The following is a 22,812-nucleotide window of genomic DNA, read 5'->3' as shown; positions in this document are numbered from 1 at the left end:
TTCTATTGGACGAGAATAGGTGAGTATGTTATTACAATCAATAGATCATTTGAGCCTCGAGCGCGTTACAATATTCTAAGTTTGTACATAAGAGAATGATGATCCCTATCTTCGTGATAAATACTCATTAACGCTCGTTTCTAATCATATTCAACACCACATGATTTTTCTGCTTATACATACAATAATCCCATCTCTTCATATTCGTCGTGAAACACATCAGACTCTTCTTGAGACACATATGACACTGACTACATACAATAATCCCATCTCTTCAAACTCGTCGTGAAACACATCCGACTCTTCATGAGATACATACTACACTGACTACATATTAACGATAAGATTCTGAAAACTTTGTAGTGAAATAAGTAAGACGGCATATAATAACATTATCTATTTACTAAAATCTAACAAAGACTTTTACTGGACAGGTTTAGAGTTAATCTAATGCCTTTATTGTTCTTATATTACATAAAAAGTAAATAGATTTTTGAGTGCACTTACAAAAGTTTAACATCTGTATATGAAAAAAGCTCATCAAAGACATGAGGCTTAAAATTTTGTACGCCAGACGCGCGTTTCGTCTACAAAAGACTCATCAGTGACGATAGAATCAAAAGAGTTAAAAGGCTAAATAAAGTAGAAAGTTGAAGAGCATTTAGGACCCAAAATTCCGATAGGTTTTGCCAAATACAGCTTATGTAATATATTCCTAGGTAGAAACGTAACTTACAGAGAAACGGTATACTTCGATTGGCTTCTTTTGTCCGCAAATGTTTGGAACAGAAATTTTCGATTTTTTTGTTGTTGTTTAGATGGTTTTTTATGTTGTTTTTTTTTTTGTTGTTTTGGAGTGTTATGAGCACTAAATATGTGCTATTTTTACTGATTGTTATTGCACTTTATCTAATCTACGAAATCTATATTATACTAGAATGTAGTAATTTAATTTGATAAGTACTACAATCAGCGTCGTCATGAAAGATAGTGATCGATGAAGATAAACCATTGTAATAATTCTAAAATATTTGTGATAATTCATAGCAATCCTCAATAATTCCAGTTACCGGTATATACAATTAAATAATGTTTCTTTGTGTGTATCTCTCTTTTTTGCTTTAATGAAGACTAAATAAAGTGTAATTTTCTTGTGTTTTATTAATCATTTTTGTGTTTTATCATTGACAAATGTCATTTTGTGTTTTTATCAATCAGAGTTCAAACTTTTCTAGAAGGTTCTTCTTGTATGTTTTCAGTTAAAAGTCCGAGATCATCTGTATGTATTTCTTTGAACATTAGTTTGCATGTTTTTAACAGACATTTTATTTCAAACCTTTGGTATTGATTTTACTTCTTTACATGGTTCTTTTGTTTTACAGTTGTTGCTAATTAACAACGCAGTCACCGTTCAATCCAATACTAGTATAATCAATCAACAACATCTTTTGAATGTTGGTTGGCCCTACTGATATCTATAAGTGTCTCATGTGCTCCGTCTGAAAATACGCATCCAATAGCAGTGGAACCATACAAAAATCTATTTGAAAAGTGGATACCGTCGTCATTTATTTCTGAAACTCGTGTACTTGTGTGTTTTATCTCACAAGTTAATGAACAAACAATTGAACGCCAATTTTTGAATCAAATAATATAGGGTTATTATCCTTTTATTGTAACGCAAACCTTGACAAACTGTTTAAAACATATTTTTGTCATTGATGATGTCGATAATTTGAAGATATAGTTGTACTAATGCAATATGATAGAATAATGCACTCGAATGTTTCGTTACGTTAAGTTGGAAATATCATGTTGCGTTACAATAATCTAGTTTATCAGTTTACAAACTAATCTAATTATAGTACAACCAAGTTATTGAACTGTCAAATAAATTTCTCTCGTCCTAAATCCTTATTGCACATGCAACAGATGTCCCTTCCCCACACACCCACCCACTCCCCAAAAAAATCCAAGAACAACAAAAGATTTTTTAACAGTTTGAAGCATTTAGATAATGTACTGCATGTCTTACAACACATGCGTTAGGTAAAACCCTCAAATAACATTCCATTTAAACAGTAGAACACATTTGTTTTATATACAATACGAATACAAATATTTTATTGGCACAAACTCATTAACAATAAATGGTTGAGACCTATTGCATATAGATAATTATATTAATTGACATGATAGAATGAAAAGTTACATGTTAATATGTCATGATAGAATGAAAAGATACATATTAATATATCATGATAGCATGAGAAGTTACATATTAATATATCATATTATTAAATTATTCCTTATATTTATACACTCTGATATGAAAGAAGAAGACAGTCTAAGTAATAATGCTGAGCTATTGTTTACCAATAGAGATATTTTTTCAACAGTGTTAATGTTACACTGTATTTTAAATATAACATTTCTTTTATTTTCTAATATTTCTCGTTTTGAGGTAAATCTATTACATTACAATAAGAAATGTTGTTCATCTTCAATTTCCCCATTATTACAGACAGGACAGTACCTTTCCTCTCTTGGAATATTAAGATGTCGTCCCCTTTCAATCTTTAAAGAATGTGCACTTATGCGTATTTTGCATATTGCTGCTCTATCATTTAAATTGTTTATTAAATCAACATATGATGGTCTTTGACCCATTGTGTAGACTTTACGAAAAAAACTAAGTTTAGAAGATTCCTGTATGTTTGCATTTTGATTTTGCAAGCACTGATCATAAATATATCAGTGAAGAACCAGTACTTATGACTGACGTCTTTTGATTTCGGTCTTACAACATCTGTATTGGATAAATTCCTCAAATAACAATTCAACCAAATATTAGTTATAAAAAGTCATAAGAGATCCCAGGCTTATAATAAATACACCAGACGCGTATTTCTTCTTTACATAATTCATCAGTGCATGGTGCTCGAACCAAAACAGTAGGGAGCCAAATCAGTTACGAAGTTAAAATATTCAAAACCAAAAATTACAAAAGGTGTACCAAATCTGGCTATTGCAATACATTTCATAGGGTTAATAGGGTTACAAAAAACTTTAAAAATGGCTTCAACATTTTGCTGGTGAATGGTAAATGTCCACATCAACAATAATTCATGTCAGAACAGAAGTGCTGACTACAGAATTGGTAATAACCTCGATGGCAAACGTCCATATACAGTGGTTTTGACCCAGTAGTTATAAAAAGACATATCTATAGCAGTCGTATGATCAAGTTTGCAAGTTTTGTGACGTTGATCCATTCATGTGACGCGCAGTTTATATTTCGTTTGTGGTGTCCTGGTGCGCTGTCGTAAATACATGGCAGATGTCCGTTGTTATTCTGCGGTTTACATGTTATAATGTACTATTATATTATTTATTTATGTATTTCTCTGTGCTGAGTGTTCTTGCGTTTGTTTGTACTGTATTCCTGTCACGAAGTGTTTTCATTTTAGCGGTATTTTTAACATTGCCTATAAGCGAGAGGTTTGGCTAGCCATAAAACCAGGTTCAACCCACCATTTTTTCTTAAAATGTCCTGTACCAAGTCAGGAATTTGGCAGTTGTTATCTACAGTCCATTTATATGTATGTTGGCGTTTGCTTTTGCTGCAGTTCAGTGTTTCTGTTGGTCCGTTGTTTTCCTCTTATAGTTGATGTGTTTCCCTCGGTTTTAGTTTGTTACCCGGATTTGTTTTTGCTTAATGGAATTATGACTATTGAACAGCGGTGTAGTACTGTTGCCTTTATTTACAAGGCGTGTGTTTCGTTTTACTTGTAAGACACATCTGCGGCTCTCGAGTTCAAAACAGATGATATGCCAGTCAATTACAAAATACTCGAAGTAAAAGTGTTTTAAAGATTAATGCTTGTTATAATATATCAACAAAACGTCATATAACAAACTTGTCAACTGCCAAACCGTTACGAAATAAAAACAGTTCATTTGTCTTTCCACCTCAGGTTACATTAGTTTATAATTGTTAAGGATGCATTGTTTAATTTCAAAACGGAAATAACTCGTATCTTACAACAATCTTCTTTTTTTTTTGGCTTTTCTTCTAGAATTATTCGCAACTAAATTTTCAAGACATAATTTTAGTGCAGGGTAAACGCGTCACTTACTCAACTACGTTGAATGGTCATCAGTTATAAAAGGACATGTTATATTACAACGAATGACCATATTTAAGTAGAAAAACTAACATAATAATTATTAGACTATATAAAATTATGTTGTCGACGATGAAGGGGGCCCCTTGCAAAAATAGTTTAATTTTTTCTGTTTCATGTCTCGAATAAGTTGATATACCCTGTGTTATGTTGCAGTTGTTCCATAATGGCAGAGACTTGTTGAAAACATGTCTATTCACTGTGACGTAACACATGTAACATGCCATGTGATTTGAGTTTTTGTATCTTACATAAAAGTATCAAGTAGCATTTTTACATCAATAGTTTTGCATGTAAAATTTTTAAAAAAAACGACAAAAACACATGCTGTAAGTATTGTATATCTTGTAGTTAAAATAATAAATTTATAACAAATTTTAAAAACAACTACTTGTCATAAACGTTTCGATGCATTCGAAAAATCAATAAAAGACACAAAAATTATGCGACCGTTAGAAACAAGACTTTATGGCCCTTTTTAATATAAATGCTGTTATTTTTCTATTTTGTCTTTAAAAGAAAATGTTCCTTGTATAATCAAATCACTTTAAAATATACAATGATTTTATATTCTTTGTCCAACGATACCTCTGTCCAGAAATCATCAATTCGAACACTCACCAAAATATTCATTAAGATATTCATTAATTCCATATCTTGTGTACTTGTATTTTTTTATAAGGAGGTGATATAATAGAAAGTGTCCGATATTAAAATTGAGTAAATACTGTGTAAACTCGCCTTAAAACTTTATCAATCTTATATTATTTGATCCTCCTAAATTCAAAAATTAAGACAAGCAGACCTGAAACCTGAAAATTGGTTTAAGTGGTGTTTCAGTTTCTTATTGGAAACATTATTTATTCTTTGTCTCACAAGCAAAGAAGAAATAAGTCATCAATGATACCAGGATTACAATATATTTTTTAGACGCACGTTTCGGCTACCAAAGACTCACCAGTACCGCTCAGGAAAAATACAAGATAACAAGTAGAAGGTTAAATTTTATTAAAAATAAGAAAATTCCAAACATGTAGTTCAATATCTGGCTAATGCCATATATGCTTGCGGGTAGAAAAAATTATATATTTATAGTGATTAAGATTATAACACAATGTTGACTGCTGTACCCGTATTTTTGACATTTTTACCTATTATGTCTGTTTGTTTTGATCAAATATCGTTGTCAATATAATGGAATGTTATGCGACTGTCATACAAGTGAGAGGTTTAGTAAGCTCTAAAACCAGGTTTAATCCACCATTTTCTACATAAGAAAATGCCTGTACCAAGTCAGGAATATGACAGTTGTTATCCATTCGTTTGATGTGTTTGAGCTATTGATTTTGACATTTGATTACGGACTTTCCGTTTTGAATTTTCCTCGGAGTTCGGTATTTTTGTTATTTTACTTTTTGCTAATTCTTAAAGACATTGACTTCCACGTTGGTATTCGGTTATGTTTAAAGCTTAAATCATTTACTGTTGTTTGTCTTTTGGTCGTTTTTCGTTTTTTGCCTTAGTGTTATCAGTTTGTCATCGATTTATGAGATTGAATATTCCTTTGGTATCTTCAATCTCTCTTAAACATGGGTCTGCGGTTTATGGATTTGATTATCTTTTGGGGTTAGACATAAGACATTTATCAATCTTCTACACAAAAACTGCTCCAACAGATATATGAGGAAGAACGACTGAAATCGACACCACATAAGTTGTTGGTTTAACCGATACGATTAGTCGGTGTCTCAACTCACTAGCGATATGTTTTAGCGGTTTTCGATATGTAGATATCATAATAATCGTCTGATCTAAAAATTAACAATACTGGTTCAAGATCGCCGGACTTCAACAGCAATGTATAGAAATGGATTTTTTTCTCTCGACATTTTGGATGTATTTAAGAATTGTGAAAAATATAGGCATTGGCGTTTGACAAATTGTGAAGAAATGTTATTCGATTTTTACAGAAGTGGGGTTAAGCATGTATGCAATTTATGTACTCCTCATTACAGAATCTTTGGTCGTTTGAAGGTCGGTTCACACCCATTTGTCTACGATTCAGTGTGGATTCAAAATAAAATTTATGGAACTATATAGTAAATAAGTATACATCTACAGAATAAACACAGAATGGTATGGAACGCCAAAACTGTCTTTTTATGCCCATTTTCATTATATGATGTGCATTTACCTTTATATGATGTGCACTTGTCATTATATGATGTGCAAACACCTTTATATGGTGTCCAGTTGACATTATATGATGTGCAGATATACTTATATGATGTGCAAATATACTTATATGATGTGCAAACATCCTTTTATGATGTGCAAATATACTTATATGATGAGAAAATGTACTTATATGATGTGCAAATATACTTATATAATTTGCAAATATACTTATATGATGTGCAAATGTACTTATATGATGTGCAAATGTACTTATATGATGTGCAAAGATCCTTATATGATGTGCAAATATACTTATATGATGTGCAAATATACTTATATGATGTGCATTTTTACATCGCGATGACCGTGAGGGCATTCCGATGTATTGTTGCCACAGAGATTTGACTTTCGTTTTTGACTGGTAACCGTTCGTATAGATACGCGGACATTATCGAGTGCAAAATAACATTCCTTATCGCTTGTTATAAATTCATTTCTTCAATGAATACTCATAAAAATATTTTTTAGAACATAAATTAATAATATGAAAATGTTTTGTCGTTAGAAATATATATATGAGTAAAAAAATCATTAATATCTATGCACAGAAAAATTGTGTTAACGCATGCGGAAGTATATCTCAAGAACGTTTTGCGGGAAAGTATGAATGCCTGCTCAAATCTATTAGAAAAATCGAATTAATACAGAAGAGTGTCCACCATGTACTTGCACTGCACTATTATTAGAATAGTAAAATAGAATGATATACAAATACATGAAAATTATATATACATGTAACTGTTATATACAAATATTAATATAATATATAACAACTGATTTGTATCACTACAATATAATAGTTATTACGGAGAGGTTGAATTCCCTGTCATTTATTCATAATCCACGCACGAACTTGTCTCAGAAAAAAATATATCTCTTTACATTAACCTCACTTTCAGGTATAGAGATGTACTTTTTTTTTCTGAGACAAGTGCTTTTGACCATCCACAAGAACTTGCGGTCATCCGATGTTCAGTACTCTAGTACTTTGATTCCTTATATTATGTGCAAACGTGCTTATGTCATTATATTATGTGCATGTAACATTATATGACGTGGTTCGGATTACTTCATTATATGATGTCAAAACGTACTTATATGATGTGCTTTCATCATTGTTATGGTCAATAAACATGATCACGATTAGAACGATTACTGTCTACGTCATAACTGATTCCGATCTGCTTCTCCGGAATTACGGCTCAAATCTGTAACGATCGTTTGGAAAATGGATGAGATTTTAAGAAAAATAAACCTTGCCACGTTGCTACTTCGTTTTAAAGATGAAAAAATCACATCTGATATTGTTGGGAAATTGTCAAAATATGAATTGCAAAGTTTAGGTTTTATCGATGGGTCTATAAAATAATTAACATACGGCTAAAGTGGATTATATTATGGCAATCTAATTAAAATATAGTTCTCTGATTTCGTTATACTCATATGTGTACGAGCACGCGAGTTTATATAGATATGAATTTTAATTAGATTGATATTATGGGTCCTCGACTGTACCTGGAGTTCAAATATTTGATCTACGAGAAATTAATCTGCTTATTTCAATGAAAGTTTACTGTTTCTGATCTAGCAGCTCCAGCCTCGTATCAGGTTCCGAAAGTGCAAGTTTTAGAAAAAGTGAGACAGTGCAATTCATTGAAAAAATTACACAGTGCCATTTAACTAAAATCAACGTTTCAAACATTTCGGAGAAAGATTTAGATCCATTAAAAAAGGAGCTAGTTGAAAAATTTCCCTGCTCTGGCAAAAATATGATAAAAGAACTTTAGCTGTATTGCTATACCAATTAAATCACAGCGATTTTAAACAGTATTTTATATTATAAGCTATAAATGTTTCTACGCATGTATAATTATACCGGGATGGATGAAAGGAGATATGGGATGAACTTCAACTCGATGCAATACATTTGCACTTACATTTGCACGTAAAAATCATTACATTTGCGAGCAGTTTTCTTTAATTTCGTTTGCTCACATTTTTATAACAGCTTCAACTAGACAGCTACCCACAACATAAAAGGATATTCGCACAAACATCCAAAGGTCTTTGGGACTTAAATATCGCTTATACAAACCTCCAGACTCAAGGCACCGAACTGTTAAAAGGGCTAAGGTACCGACCGTTCATCTTTCTTCTTTTTTTGAGGAGGGGGGGGGGGGGGCTGTAAACAGTTAAAATGGTGAGCAATACACAATTTATAGCAATGCCCAAATAGTTAGCCCTAGCTTTTTCATATTGATTTTGGATCTTGTTATGACTTTTAACACATTTTATACAAGTAAAAAATAATGTTTTGTAAATATTTGTCCCTCCAAGCATATCAAAATTGTGAACCCTTGAAATAATTTTTATTTCTCGATAACGGTTTAGTTCGGGGAGATTCAGTTTGCAACGGTAGCTTTTAATTTTTTGCGTTGATCTTGAAAACTCCAATAGCTTTTTTTTTTTAAAGGGGGGTGTAATGAAAACAGTCTGAATATGCTCTATATGAAAGGTCTCATTTGAGCAATTTACGCTCTAATGGGTTTTGTTGTTTTGTTGCCTATTATCTTGATAACTTATTTATAGAGAAACCTTCTTTGCAAACTGGTAGGCAAAAACAGAATTACAAATAAATAATTAAACATTACTGAAATTATAAATTAACTACCGAGGGACTGCTAATTTTCTTTCATTGGGGGACCTTGGAGGAACATTGGAATTACTCTTATTTTTTCAAGTCCCTACCTTGAAGAAGAAAAATAAATTCAAGACACTCCCCCCACCCCCCCTTTTTCCAAAGACATAAAAATTTCAACACCCAACACGCAAATACATTTCTCAATACTTCTGTCCGTTATAACAAAAAAGAAATGAATACAATTTCTTTTTCTATTATAAGTATAAAATATTGCATCAGTAGTGGATCTAGAACTTAAAGTGTGGAAGTCGTTTGCGACTTCAAAAAACTTTATTTGGATATGCCGGTTATGGTCTCATTGATATTTACCACACCTTCATTCAATTTCAGTTTCAGATGAAAAATACTGTCCTGGAAGAACATGTTGAAACTTAGGATTTTTATCTTAAAAATTGAGGCGAGCGGAGCAAGGCGAAAAAAATTAACATCTTTCGAACCAAAACATTATATTTTGTTTACAGTAGGTGGAAGTGTATCATAAGTTTTTTTTACTATATGGAAAGGAGCATAATCAGGAAAGCTTCGAAAACCTGCAAAAACCAAGAGACTAAACCTTTAATCTCGGATAGTGTAGTTCTTCGCGTCCAATAAACAAACAGAAGATGGTCATGACTTACATGAAACAAATATTGAAATGAAGATTGAAGCCAAAAATTATGCCATAAGAGATACAGATATGACATCTGAATCAAGTGTAATATACTCCTGCTAAATAATCAGATACTGATTTAGTGTATTCATCATATAAGCTATAATATTTGCATGTTTGAAATACAGAATTCCTTAAATTTTGTAAACAAATTACGATGCCCCCCCCCCCCCCCCCCCCCATTTGGAGTATTAATAGTATGCTCCTCGCAGGCGGGGTGCAGATTGATAATGCCGCAGAGGTCGACTCCTGAACAGTATGGGCAAGTATGGACACACCATTCGAGCTTGATACAGCTGTGAATTTAGACTGAGATTGAATATTTGACACAGCATAGGTTTCTGACACAGAATGAATGTGGTTCAAGATCTTAAAAATTTGAAGTTGGACATTTACCTATTATGGTCCAATACAAAAATTCTAAATACACAGTTAGATTCGGCATATTCAAGTACATAAAGAATTCAAATTTTGATGAAATAAAAAAAAAGTTTTATTTTGGACCCTTTGGACCCCGATTTGGACCAACTTGAAAACTGGGCTCAAAATAAAAAAAAATAAATACATGTTCAGATTCAGCATATCAAAGAACCCCAAGAATTTTTTTTTTTTTTGTTAAAATCAAACTTGGACTCTTTGGACCTCAATGTGGACTAATTTGAATACCAAGCCCAAAATCAAGAATCTAAATGCACGGTTAGATTCAGCATATCAAAGAACCCATAGAATTCAATTTTTGTTGAAATCAAACAAAGTTTAATGTTTGACCCTTTAGATCTGAATGTAGACCAATTTGAAAACGGGGCACAAAATCCAAAATCTAAATACACACGGTTAGATTTAACATATGTGAGAACCCTAGGAATCAAGACTTTGAATTAAACACCATTGAAATTGGTCAAGAAATAAGCAATTTATAAAAAGTATTAGAAAAGTATTGTTTTGGCCCCTTTTTGGTCCGTAGTTCCTAAACAGTTAGAGCCATAACCCCCAAAATCAATCCTTCCTTTTTTGGTATGGAACCTTGTGGTACAATTTCATAGAGATCCATATACTTATACACATGTTATTGTCCTGAAACAAGAAAAATGCTTGTTTTTGGCCTCTTATTCCTAAACAGTTAAAACAATAACCCCAAAAATTAATCCCAAACTTCTTTTTTGGTATGGAACCTTGTAGAACAATTTTAAAAGAGATCCATACACTTATATGCAAGTTATTGTCTGGAAACCAAATGTCTTCGGACGACGACGACGACGACGACATCGCCATACCATTAAACGGCCGCAAATGTTTGCGTTCGTATAAAAAATTGGATACCCTTTCCATCTTCCTCCTATCCCCTTTTTTAGGTTACAAATGACAGGTGCCTTACAGGAGTTATTACCCTTCCAATGTCCGAAATTTTGTCCGTTCTTGCTTCTTTTTTACTAATATCTTGAGAAAAAGTTATACTTAGTATATAAAGAGAAACTTGAACTGCTATTTTAAATGATCAGCAATGCAAAATTTACAAAAACTGAACACACTTGAAATTTGTGTATCAACTTCTTATAGAAGAAACTAACTCTAAATAGGAAAGATATTTTCAATAGAAACAACCTTTTTAGTTTGCTTCCCTTCTTAAACAAATAATGTCTTTTTCAAGAAATTTTGAATCAAACATTTAAACCCCCCCCCCCCCCAAAAAAAAAAAAACAAAAAAAAGTTAGCCCTGTTTACAGTTCGATGCCTTGAGTCTGGAGGTTTAATATGAGCGGCTTCCCAAGTAACCTTTTATGTTGAGGGTTACTGTCTAATTGAAGCTGTAAAATAAATGCGCGAAAACGTTGTAAAAAGCAGCGCGAAAACGTTGTAAAAAGCAGCGCGCAAATGTGATGCACCGAGTTGAAGTTCATGTCTCCTTTTAATTTAAACGTATTTCATTTGCTAAATTGGAGCCAAATGGATTAGACACAAGTAAATCATACTTATGAAGTCTTCTCCATAATTCAATATAAATAAATACAATAATAATATAATGAGCATACATGTAAAGCATACAGTTTATAGAATATAATACGAGCTATAGGTAAACAAGAAGAGAGAGAGAAAAAAAAAAGGAAATATTGAAAAGTCATATAATTCTGTGATGACGACGTGGGTGTTGATGATGATGTCGATGATGATGATGTTCCGTGTCAGTATCAATAACGCTTTATGAAGGTACAAGAAATCTGTTTGACCTTTTGGGGAAATTTTGAACATGTTTGAAAATTCAGATATTATTTTCGTTCGAAAGTTCCAAATTTCCGCAAATTAATAGTTTTGTATCAAAACAAAGTTTTCGGAAAGCCAATTAAGATTATTGAGTATGGTCTTTTCTACATGAAGTGTATTTTTGACAAACGAAGAAGTAATGATGAACATCCTCAATATCTGACCCACATTAGCAAGAAGGATCATTTATAATGTTAGCTCGAAAATTGTCATAGTTTAAGAATGAAGCGGAGCATCGCAATTGCATTAATATAATATTCAATTTCCTCGGGCCGTACAAATAAAACGTTTCAACTTTACTTAGGAGACTATTACATTTCAATTCTTTCTTAAATTAGATATAGAGTCGACGCTCCGAATTTTTGGATCAAGTTTATTCCACTCACGTACTGTGGAGGGAATAAACTATTCAGTAGTAAAGGAAAGTCTACAAAATAAAACAATAACATCATGACCATTTCGCAACGGATAGTTGGTTGTACTTTGTATACATGGATGTACAAGATTACATAGGTACTCTGGTGCATGTTTTTGGTTCATATTATAAAACATCTGTAATTTTCTTCTTCTTCTTCTTTCAAAAAGAGATTCCCAGCCAACCTCAGAGTATAAGGTTTCAGTTTTAGTGAAAATTGGTAGACCGGTTACAATTCTTGTGGCCCTCTTATTGCAAATTTTATCCCACACTTCCGTGACATATTCAAAAATGGGTCGAATAAAAACTAGGTACAGTTTATCTACATTGTTTCGAGAGTCGGTATTTAAGTTTATGTAAAACATGCAAGTGTTTATTTACACTTGTAATTATATTTTTAATAATAATTAGGAAAAGCTGAGGTCTGGAATCTCAGTATTTGAGAAAATCATAATTTCGGTTTTATCAGGGTTAAATGGCATAAGCCATTTAGTAGACCAAACATCCAGCTCTTTCAGGTCGGATCGAAAACATATCTAATCTGTTCTCCATCGTTACCAGAATAACTGAATGATGTGTCATCAGCAAATAGCCGATACAGTGATGTAAGCTTATCAGCAATATCATTAATATATAATACAAAGAGAAGAGGGTCCAGAACTGATCATTGATGAACACCAGCTAAAACATTACAGAAGGAAGAAGACGAATTATGCAATACTACTCTCTGTTTTCTATCATGTAGATAATTTTCAACCAAATGTAATAAGCTTCCGTAAATACACATAATCTTTTAGTTTAGATATAAGGCCTCTGTGCCAAACTTTGTCAAAAGCTTAAGGAAAGTCACAGAAAACAAAACAATTTAATTCTTTTTTTTCCATATTTCCTTTCATCTATACCGAGGGGGCCGAGGTGGCGGAGTGGTCTAAGTAGTCGAACAACTGTATCACTAGCCTGTCCACACTTAAGTTGTGAGATCGAATCCCACACGTGGCAGGTACGCTTGACCCCAGTCTTAAATTGTCTTGAATTGTGAGTTTTCCTACCGAAGGTCAGTGGTTCTCTCCGGGAACACCGGCTTCCTCCACCAATAAAAACTGACCGCCACGAAATAGCACGTTAGTGCTGAAAGTGGCGTTAAACATAAATCAATCATTCAATCAACCATCCATACCAGTATAATTATGCACGAGTACAAAATTTTATAACTATTGTTTTGAAATACTTTTAAAATGACTGTGATTAAATTGGTATAGGAAATGAATGAAGATAAAGCGGCAATTCAAAAGAGGGAACAATCGTATCGGTATAGCTGTTGTTTGCAAAAAAAATGTGTTTTATCATATTTTCGCCATAGCAGGTATATTCTTCAACTAGCTCCTGTATTAATGGATCTAAAATCTTCCAAGGAAATGTTTGAAACGTTGACTTTGATTAAATTGCACTGTCTCATTTTTTCTATAAATTGCACTTTCGGAAGCTGATACCAGGCTGGAGCTGCTAGATCAGAAACAATAGACTGGCTTTAAAAAAAAAGCAGAATATCCACTGGTAGATCAATTATTTGAAATCCAGGTTCTCAGTACACAGTCGAGGACCCATAATTTAATAACTTTAACCGTATGTTCATTATTGTAGACTCATCCATTAAATTTAAGCTTTGCAATTCATATTTTGACAACTTTCCAACAATATCAGATGTGATTTTTTCATCTTTAAAACGAGGTAACAACGTGACAAGGTTTATCTCATCCATTTTACAAACAATAGTTACAGATTTGAGCCGTAATTTCGGAGAAGCAGATAGGAATCAGTTATGACGTAGGCAGTAATCGTTCTAATCGTGATCATGTTTATTGACCATAACAATGATGAAAGCACATCATATAAGTACGTTTTGACATCATATAATGAAGTAATCCGAACCACATCATATAATGTTACATGCACATAATATAATGACACAAGCACATCATATAAAGATGTTTGCACATAATATAAGGAAAAATGCACATCATATAAGGATATTTGCACATCATATAAGTATATTTGTACATCATATAAGGATCTTTGCACATCATATAAGTACATTTGCACATCATATAAGTACATTTGCACATCATATGAGTATATTTGCACATCATATAAGTACATTTGCACATCAAATAAGTACATTTGCATTTCATTTAAGTACATTTGCACATCATATAAGTATGTTTGTACATCATATAAGGATGTTTGCACATCATATAAGTATATTTGCACATCATATAAGTATATTTGCACATCAAATAATGTCAACTGAACACCATATAAAGGTGTTTGCACATCATATAATGACAAGTGTACATCATATAAAGGTAAACGCACATCATATAATGAAAATGGGCATAATAAGACATTTTTAACGTTCCATGGAAAGGAAACTTGTGTCTGTTTTTCTAAAAAACGTAGGTGAAAAAACAGTAAAAATAGGTGCAATTTGGGTACCTTCACGTTAGCATTTTGGGCTGATTTAAAAACATTAAAATCTTAGAGCCAATTTAAACGCTTCGTGATATTACCCTTTTGCCCTGTGAGTGACTCAAATGCAGGGGAAATTGACCTGATACAAGGTACATTGTTGGTACAATCTTACACAATTCAGTTACTGCAGTGATATTTTTTTAACCAATAAGTAAATAACTTATCAACGTTTTTAATATATCAGTTGTAGTATTGTATGTCAACCTGCATATTGATTTTTGGGATGCAAATTGTATTATTGATAGTGATAATGTTTAATTGATGGCGGTAAGTTGAAAACGTTAAAATGATAAAATCATATTGTTCCTTTAAAATAAAAACAACTGTGTGCAACTGAATTTAAAAAAGACACGTATGTACTTAGTACTAGTTTACATAGCGAAATATATCTTTAACAACTTGTACGATAGTACGTTTGTACTGAATCAAAACTTTGCGTTAGGTTTCACTTGGAAAATAATAAAATGTAAATTAATGTTTGTGTATTATATTTTGGGCGCAGATTTTCACTGAAATCATGTTGGGCCTATGGTCGCTGAAGTAGGGTTCGAGGGTCGCTCTTGTCAAGTGATATGAATAAAAGAAGTTGTATGGTACACGTTAAATGAGACAGCAACCCATCTACACAAAAACCATTAGAAGAGATTGCCCTTCACTTTCCAAAGATTGGCAATTTACCTAATATTGAGATTGCTTTCAGTAACTGCAAGCATTCGTTAATACGGTATTATTGAGTGTTATTCTATTGATATTATTTTTGTCTTTTGTGATGCTAGTATTATAGGTTAATTAATACAAGGGTATGTTGCATGATTACCATTTGACGACAATCCACCAGAATCTTTTGGGCGGGGGTTGAGTATTCATATGACTAGTTTAACAGTGTCATGCCAATGTTTTTGATTTTCTTCAGAAGTTGTCTTTGCGAATTTCTGATGGCTTTGTTGAAGTATGCCATGTAACAGTCATTCCTTACTTATTACAACTGTGTTGGTATAGACATTAACTACTCATTTTGTTTGAATAATAAAGAATGGTTTGCAATTTCCGAGGGCAGGTCAGGTAGCAAGAGCTTTTGTACTGTGTGATGCTACTTTTATATTATTATTTGAGATATAAAGTATAAAGAATTGTTCAATTCATGTCAGTGTTAAATTTCCTACGCACATATGATTACTAGCTAGTGTTGACTTATGTTTAGATGTTATTTAGGGTTAATTGGAGTTTATTGTACTTTTTTTCCGTTCGAGACTATTTTAGATTTCTAGTTTTTTTGTGTTGACATCAGAAACCATCAGTCTTTAATATGAATATTCCAAATCCAGACATAAACCAATAATGAACGAAGTCGGGAGGTTTTTAAATCTTGGGGGTTTTATTTTGTCACTAGTATCTGTCCATATGTCTTTGTTTAAGGAATTATGAAATACAAAACTTGAGTGCACACGACAAACAGCCAACATCAGCATTCAAGAATGCCTGTTGTTCTTTCTTAATATGTTCGTTGATTAATAGTGTTATCTAGGCTGTGTTCTTATGACTCGTTTTGGTTTTATTGTCCACAAAACGTAAATTAAACTCTACTACGTTCACATTTATGTATGATTTAGAATCTACTACACTTGAACCAGCATTTTATATTTTCTTTATTAGGTAGATAGATACGTTTGACAAATTCATCAGACAAGTTGATACCACTTTGTTAAAATATTTCTAACTTATTTGATTTTTTCCCCTTTGCAATGATTATTTTCACCTTTAGACCAAGATTTTTTTTAAAGAGTATGGCCAGTTTTTCCTGTATCTGTTTCACTTAAATCGCAAATGTCAGATGTTGACACCTTGTACAATAGGAAAATCAAAAAGTGTAAATAATAGTATGGATTTTTACAATGTTGAAGGTCGCACGGTTGCTTATAATTGCTTACATCCACGTCTTTTGAACTTGATAGTTGTCTTATTGGCAATCATACCACGTCTCTTTATTTTTATAAGAAGCTATTCAAAATACAAATACATATCATATTATATTAATTTTTTCATGATTTCTTTTAATATGAATCACACTTCAAGTTGAGAAAAGGGATAATGCCTTTGTTTGTCTTTTGAATTTTGATCCATAAAATATGTTTATGAGTTTAGTGTGGCGTTCATTTCGCTGAACAAGGATATATTATTGTTTAGGTTCCATCTGAACCCAGCATCCGTGTGCGGGATTTTCTCGCTGCGTTGAAGACCCATTGGTGGACTTGGGCTGTTTTCTGCTCTTTGGTCGGGTTGTTGTCTCTTTGACACATTCCCCGTTTCCATTTTCAATTCTACATCGTATTTTTTGTTGATTTTGTAAAGACACCAGTATAATGTTGTTATTTTACCACTTGGTTTTTGATAATTGGGTGGTTAGGTTGCTGTCTTATTGACTTACTATCCACATCTCCTTTTATATATATGCAAATAAAATCCAATCCAAAGTAATCAGGTTCATTATACCAAATTCATCACATTGTTGCATATATTGTCCAGTCTTCCTTTTTATAGGTCAAATTGTTATGTAAGCATCGTTCATTATTTTTTCAATGAATTCACTCAATCATGAAGAAATTTATTTTAAATTAACTTGTCAATAAACGATTTTTGCATAAGAAGATGTAAAGAAAATAAACAGTCGACCGACTATATTTTGTTGGTGATATCGAATGCTGACACAGCATAAAAGGCCGGCCAGGAATATCATTACATTATAATAAAAATTGATTTTCATCCTAATGTTATCTTAATGCTCCATATTGGTATAAAAGTGGTTTAAATTGTTTTACCTTTTGTTTTGTTGCATGGACTGATTGTAGCAAGTAAGTTCACATATAGCAGAATATTTTATTTTTTAAATGTGCGAAAAGAAAAGCATTTTTTATATCTTTTATGGGGTGTTGTTGCTGTTTGTTCTCTTTTTTGATGTTTTTTTGTGTTTTGTTTTTTTTTGATAAAAAGAATATTTTGGTTTTTTTTCCTCATACACAATGCACCTTTATTTCCAATTTACAGAATGACATCTGTCTTACCGATTACCTTCTTTGTGGTTTGTGTGGTGTGCGGCACTGTATTTTCCTTACCATGTTTAACAAACAAATCCAAGCAAGATTTTAACAAAGCCAGAAATGCATTAAAAAGCCTTGAAAACTACCTGAAAAGCCAAGCCAATTCTATCAAATACAAGGTGCAAGCTTTAGACAAGGACATGACATTGATGGAAGAGGATTTCAAACGTGAGGAATTTTTACTCTCTTCAAGATTTTTAATATTTTTTATTCAGATAATTCCCCAAAAGAAAAATTGATAACAAATATTTAGTTAACTAACACCAATCTCTATGTTTACACACTAAATGCATTAAAACATTTATTATATTTCACCAGAAACTCATCCGAGTACTTGTACATTATCTTCTGACATTGCAGTTTTTGTCAGTTTTCTTTACTGCTTTATGCAATTTTCATTCTCATTCAGGGAGACAATGGATAAAGTACAACACGCACTGTTATTATATTGGAGATGACAGTGTTAAATGGACTGATGCAGAGGTGAGCTTAGATTTATTATGTTTTCATTTCTTGCAGAAAAACAGTCTGTTTCGCTATGGCATATGATCATCACTGAAAGTATATTTCATCCAAACTATTTTATCATTGTGTTACTATTAATTAACGTTGTGCTTTTATTTATTCACGTGTAAATGATGTGTGAAAAACATTTCACAAAAATGCGAAAACTAAAAATTCACATTGGTCAAAGTATATTATATTTGTAGAGAAAATGCAGAGAGATTGGTGGATATCTAGTGAAGATTGATGATTCCTCAGAAAATAGTTGGATAAAACAGCAAATAAGTAAAAGTAGCAAAAGTAAGTTGAACATTTCTAGTGTATATATTTTGTGCAAAAAGTGTATAAACAAATATCAATCAATACATTATGTATATCATGCACCAATAGAGAAATAAATAAATTCCATATGAAACGGACAACATTTTACCTGTATTTTGTTAAAGACCATACGTTTAACTCTGGATGTCTTTTGATGTTTTGTGTTGTTTGATTGCGGTCTCGTTCACATATACACCTTACCTCCACTACAAACCAGTAAAAGTCTGAAGTGGCCTATATCTGTACTCAACTGTACTGATTTTTACTCGACCAGTCTGAATTGGTCTGAATTTTACTTAATATTACTCGACCCAGTCTTAACCATACTCGACTGTACTGATTTGTACTTAACCCTTAACTTTGCTATTGAAAATAGTCTGAACTATTACTCGACCAGTCTGAAACAGTCTTAACCCATTTTCGACCTGTACTCGACCAATACTTGACCAGCTCTCGACCTATTTTTTCAGTCTGAACCATACTCGACCAAAGGTCTGAACAATACTCGACCAATCTGAACCATACTCGACCAAATAACCTCTACTTTTTATTATTTTAATTGTTAAAATAACTTTCTTTTTAACTGACAAGCCACTATAAAATAAAAATATATATATAACCATCCTTACATGATTCTCAGATTTATCAAATCGAGATAGTTAAATTATCTAATTTTAAAGTCCGAGTCTTGTCAAATAGAAAAAAAACACTTTTGTTTACCTGAAAACCACTTCTATACTGAGGGTAATAAAACCTTATTAATGTGCTTTTTGTTTGGCATATGTTTTTTTTAAACAAAACTTGATTTTCCTAAATTTCTAAATAAAAACTACATAAGTTTCATGTTTACATACAACAGTTATATAACTATCTTTTTAATGAGGTAACAACAGCGAACAAAATCACTGACATTGTTTAACCTTAATATATCAGAAATATATCTATTCTTAATATAATTTGGGATATATATATATATATATATTTAAAAAGGGATACAAAATTAAAGAAATGAATAAAATGTTTCTTCTGATTAGGGATAAACTGTAAACTAATACATCCTGCTTGGGGCACACTGATTAAAAAGATCACACCTGGTCAGAGAGTAATAAATTTTTAATTACATCCATTGAAAATTACAACAGCCTGTAAAACTTAAATAACAAGGCCTTTTGAATTCACTAGATAAGTAATACACGAGTTTAAGAAATATAGGGTTTTCTTTTTACCTGTAAAACACAATTGTATTAATGTAATTAAACCGTATTAAAGTGCTTCTTGTATGCCAAGTCTTTAATTTTGACAAAACATATTTAAATTTACTTAAAATAAATTTCTACTGCATTTTGGAATACATTTCCTTTTTTAAAAGGGTATCAAGGATTGCTATGAAAGTTTTATTATTAATATTATTATATTAAACTCTTGGTTTTACAAGACATAAAACATTTATTAAGTTGCTTTATATACTATTTTATATATATTTCGATAAAAAATATTTTGAATAACATTTAAGATATTGGAATAATGGTTGAAAGTTCTGGTATTTTTGATGTACATAAAGCAATGTGAACATGATATCATGTATATAAAAATTCATTTGATGAAAACTTAATTTATTACATTATATTTTTTAATCTAACCAGAAACTACTTTCTTTGATCATCTTGTTTTATTTTTTTTAAATGTGATATACATTGTATATATATATATATATGTATGTATTACAGTTCCTAAATTGATGAAATACAATAGATAGATACAAAAAACAGGTCTAGGTTGGTTAAGACTTGGTCGAGTATGGTTCAGACTAGGTCGAGTATGGTTCAGACTAGGTCAAGCACCCGGTTCAGACTTGGTCGAGAACGGTTAAGACTATGTCGAGTATGGTTCAGACTCATATAAAATGGTTTAGTACTGGTCGAGTAAACGTTGAGTACAAGTTCAGACTGTTAAGTATGTTTCAGACTACAGTCGAGTAATATCAAGTAAATTTCAGACCAATTCAGACTGGTCGAGTAAAAATCAGTACAGTCGAGTACAGATATAGGCCATTTCAGACTTTTACTGGTTTGTCTTACTTTCTTTACACCAAAGTCCGTCTGGATAGTTCAAAAGTTTTGGAATTTGATCGCAATGATCTATTAACAGATTTAATAACTAACTGCATATCAAAAAATGGTAACTTGTCGAGTTCGAATAATTAAACTTTGGATTGGTGCAATGGTTGTAGTATTTACCGCCACCAGTTTATGAATCTTCTTATATGAGAACTGTAATTCTTATTTTTTCTGATTAGTGTATAGTTGATATATAAGTCAGAGTTTTAGACTCTATGATACATGTACAGGAACGAATGTTCCAGTCTTTTTAAGAAGCATGTAATACCGTTTACATTGTACAAGCTACGTTTGTTTGAAATAACTTAGTCAGGTACGCTCAATACCAAAAACTTGGGTAACCAAATTACATTAAAGTTTATAAATATTGCGGGTAAGGATAGTTTTGTATCCTTTTATTTCCGTTTAGAAACACATTTCTGAATGGGGTCTACAGATGTTGTCAATGGTGACTGGAGATGGATATATGATCAAACTCAGTTAAGCTACAAGCACTTTTCTTCAGGAAGACCTTTTCCAACCAGTAATTCAAACTCCTACACACATAACTGTATTATGATGCACTACAGCAATGGTCTATGGTACGACTACCCATGTAACTACGTCATTCCTTATGTCTGTGAAAGTAATTTCTGTAAGTTCTATACAACCGGTTATAGCTAACAGATCATAGTATTTGTAATTTTTTCAAGATACATATTCAGTTTTCTTTCTGTTCACATATAATTCCATTGGTAAATATATTTATAACAGAGCTAAAAAATGATAATGTTAATCTTGAATGCATATTGATAACAGAGTTTGAAAAAATATATACCGGCCAGAGAATCTTTTGTACATTTTCCTCTAAATCTTCACAAATCTCGGATTAACTGTTGTTTTGAAAAACTCCAAATAAACTGTTGTTTTCAACTTTATGATAATTAGAGGAAAAAGGGAAAGATTCTCTAATAGGTTTGTATATACATTGAAATTGTGCACATCACTTCGTGTATAGATTTAGAGAACTTTTGAAGATTACGGTTTTCGGAACAGCTTTGGTGGATAGTAGGAAGCCATTTGGTGACTCCTACAGTTTCAATTTGGAATATGTAATTTGTTTTTTTTAAATTTCCTTAATTTCTGCTATCATAAGATATGTCATTCCATTTGATGTGGTCACTAGAATATATGACAAGAAGTACATGTATTTCAAAATTGATATCTTTGGTTCAATTTTCTGGAGTTTGCGACGGAAACCGAGGAGGCGAGACATACAGACATATGCTATTCTACATTCCGTCGTCGTCGGAGAGATACCCACCGTAAAATGAAAAGTTAAATTCTTAGGGACAATTATTAATACATATTATCATAATTATCATTATTTGACACCAGAATTTCCAATGTTGTCAATTATTTTACCTTTATTTTTCAACTTCTATTTCAGGCTTCCAATAGTACAGCAGATGTTTCCTCGAACAGCAGCTGTAAGAGTCAATATAATTCAATAAAGTATCACTACTGTGCATAATCATGTTGTTGTGTTTATGAAGTTATAATAAGTTCCCTAGTATGACTAGTATATAACAATAAGGAGATGTGGTTTATATATTTTAGATGAAGTTGCAGCTCCAAGTTTCCAGGTTCACAAGGTGCTTTGCGCCTAATTTTTAAAGATTTCTTTCGTCTGAAGGTTCTCTTTCCTTCTGTAACAAGTTTGTGTTCATGAAATTTAGAATGGAACAAATTATTTAAAAAAAAACATGCCCTCAACGAATGATGAATGGTTGATGCCTAAAATTAAGTATGAATTTA

General features: G+C 32.0%; 1 protein-coding gene across 2 annotated transcripts in view; it reads left to right on the top strand.

The window, feature by feature from the left end:
• LOC127733494 (perlucin-like protein) overlaps positions 1-22,528 on the top strand; it is a 46,122-nt gene extending 23,594 nt beyond the window's left edge. Inside the window, exons 4-6 of one of the 2 annotated variants that reach the window (XM_052242864.1) lie at positions 18,784-18,877; positions 21,521-21,649; positions 22,445-22,528. In XM_052242864.1, the coding sequence (XP_052098824.1) occupies positions 18,784-18,877; positions 21,521-21,649; positions 22,445-22,455 (234 nt within the window). In that variant the 3' untranslated portion in view covers positions 22,456-22,528. The remainder of the gene's footprint in view (positions 1-18,783; positions 18,878-21,520; positions 21,650-22,444) is intronic. The other variant, XM_052242857.1, reaches the window with a different exon arrangement.
• The last annotated feature ends 284 nt before the right edge of the window (positions 22,529-22,812 follow it).

This window comes from Mytilus californianus, unplaced genomic scaffold, assembly GCF_021869535.1.
Source record: "Mytilus californianus isolate M0D057914Y unplaced genomic scaffold, xbMytCali1.0.p SCAF_1, whole genome shotgun sequence".
In the NCBI taxonomy this organism is placed as follows: domain Eukaryota; kingdom Metazoa; phylum Mollusca; class Bivalvia; order Mytilida; family Mytilidae; genus Mytilus; species Mytilus californianus.
This window is presented reverse-complemented; position numbering and strand designations above follow the sequence as displayed.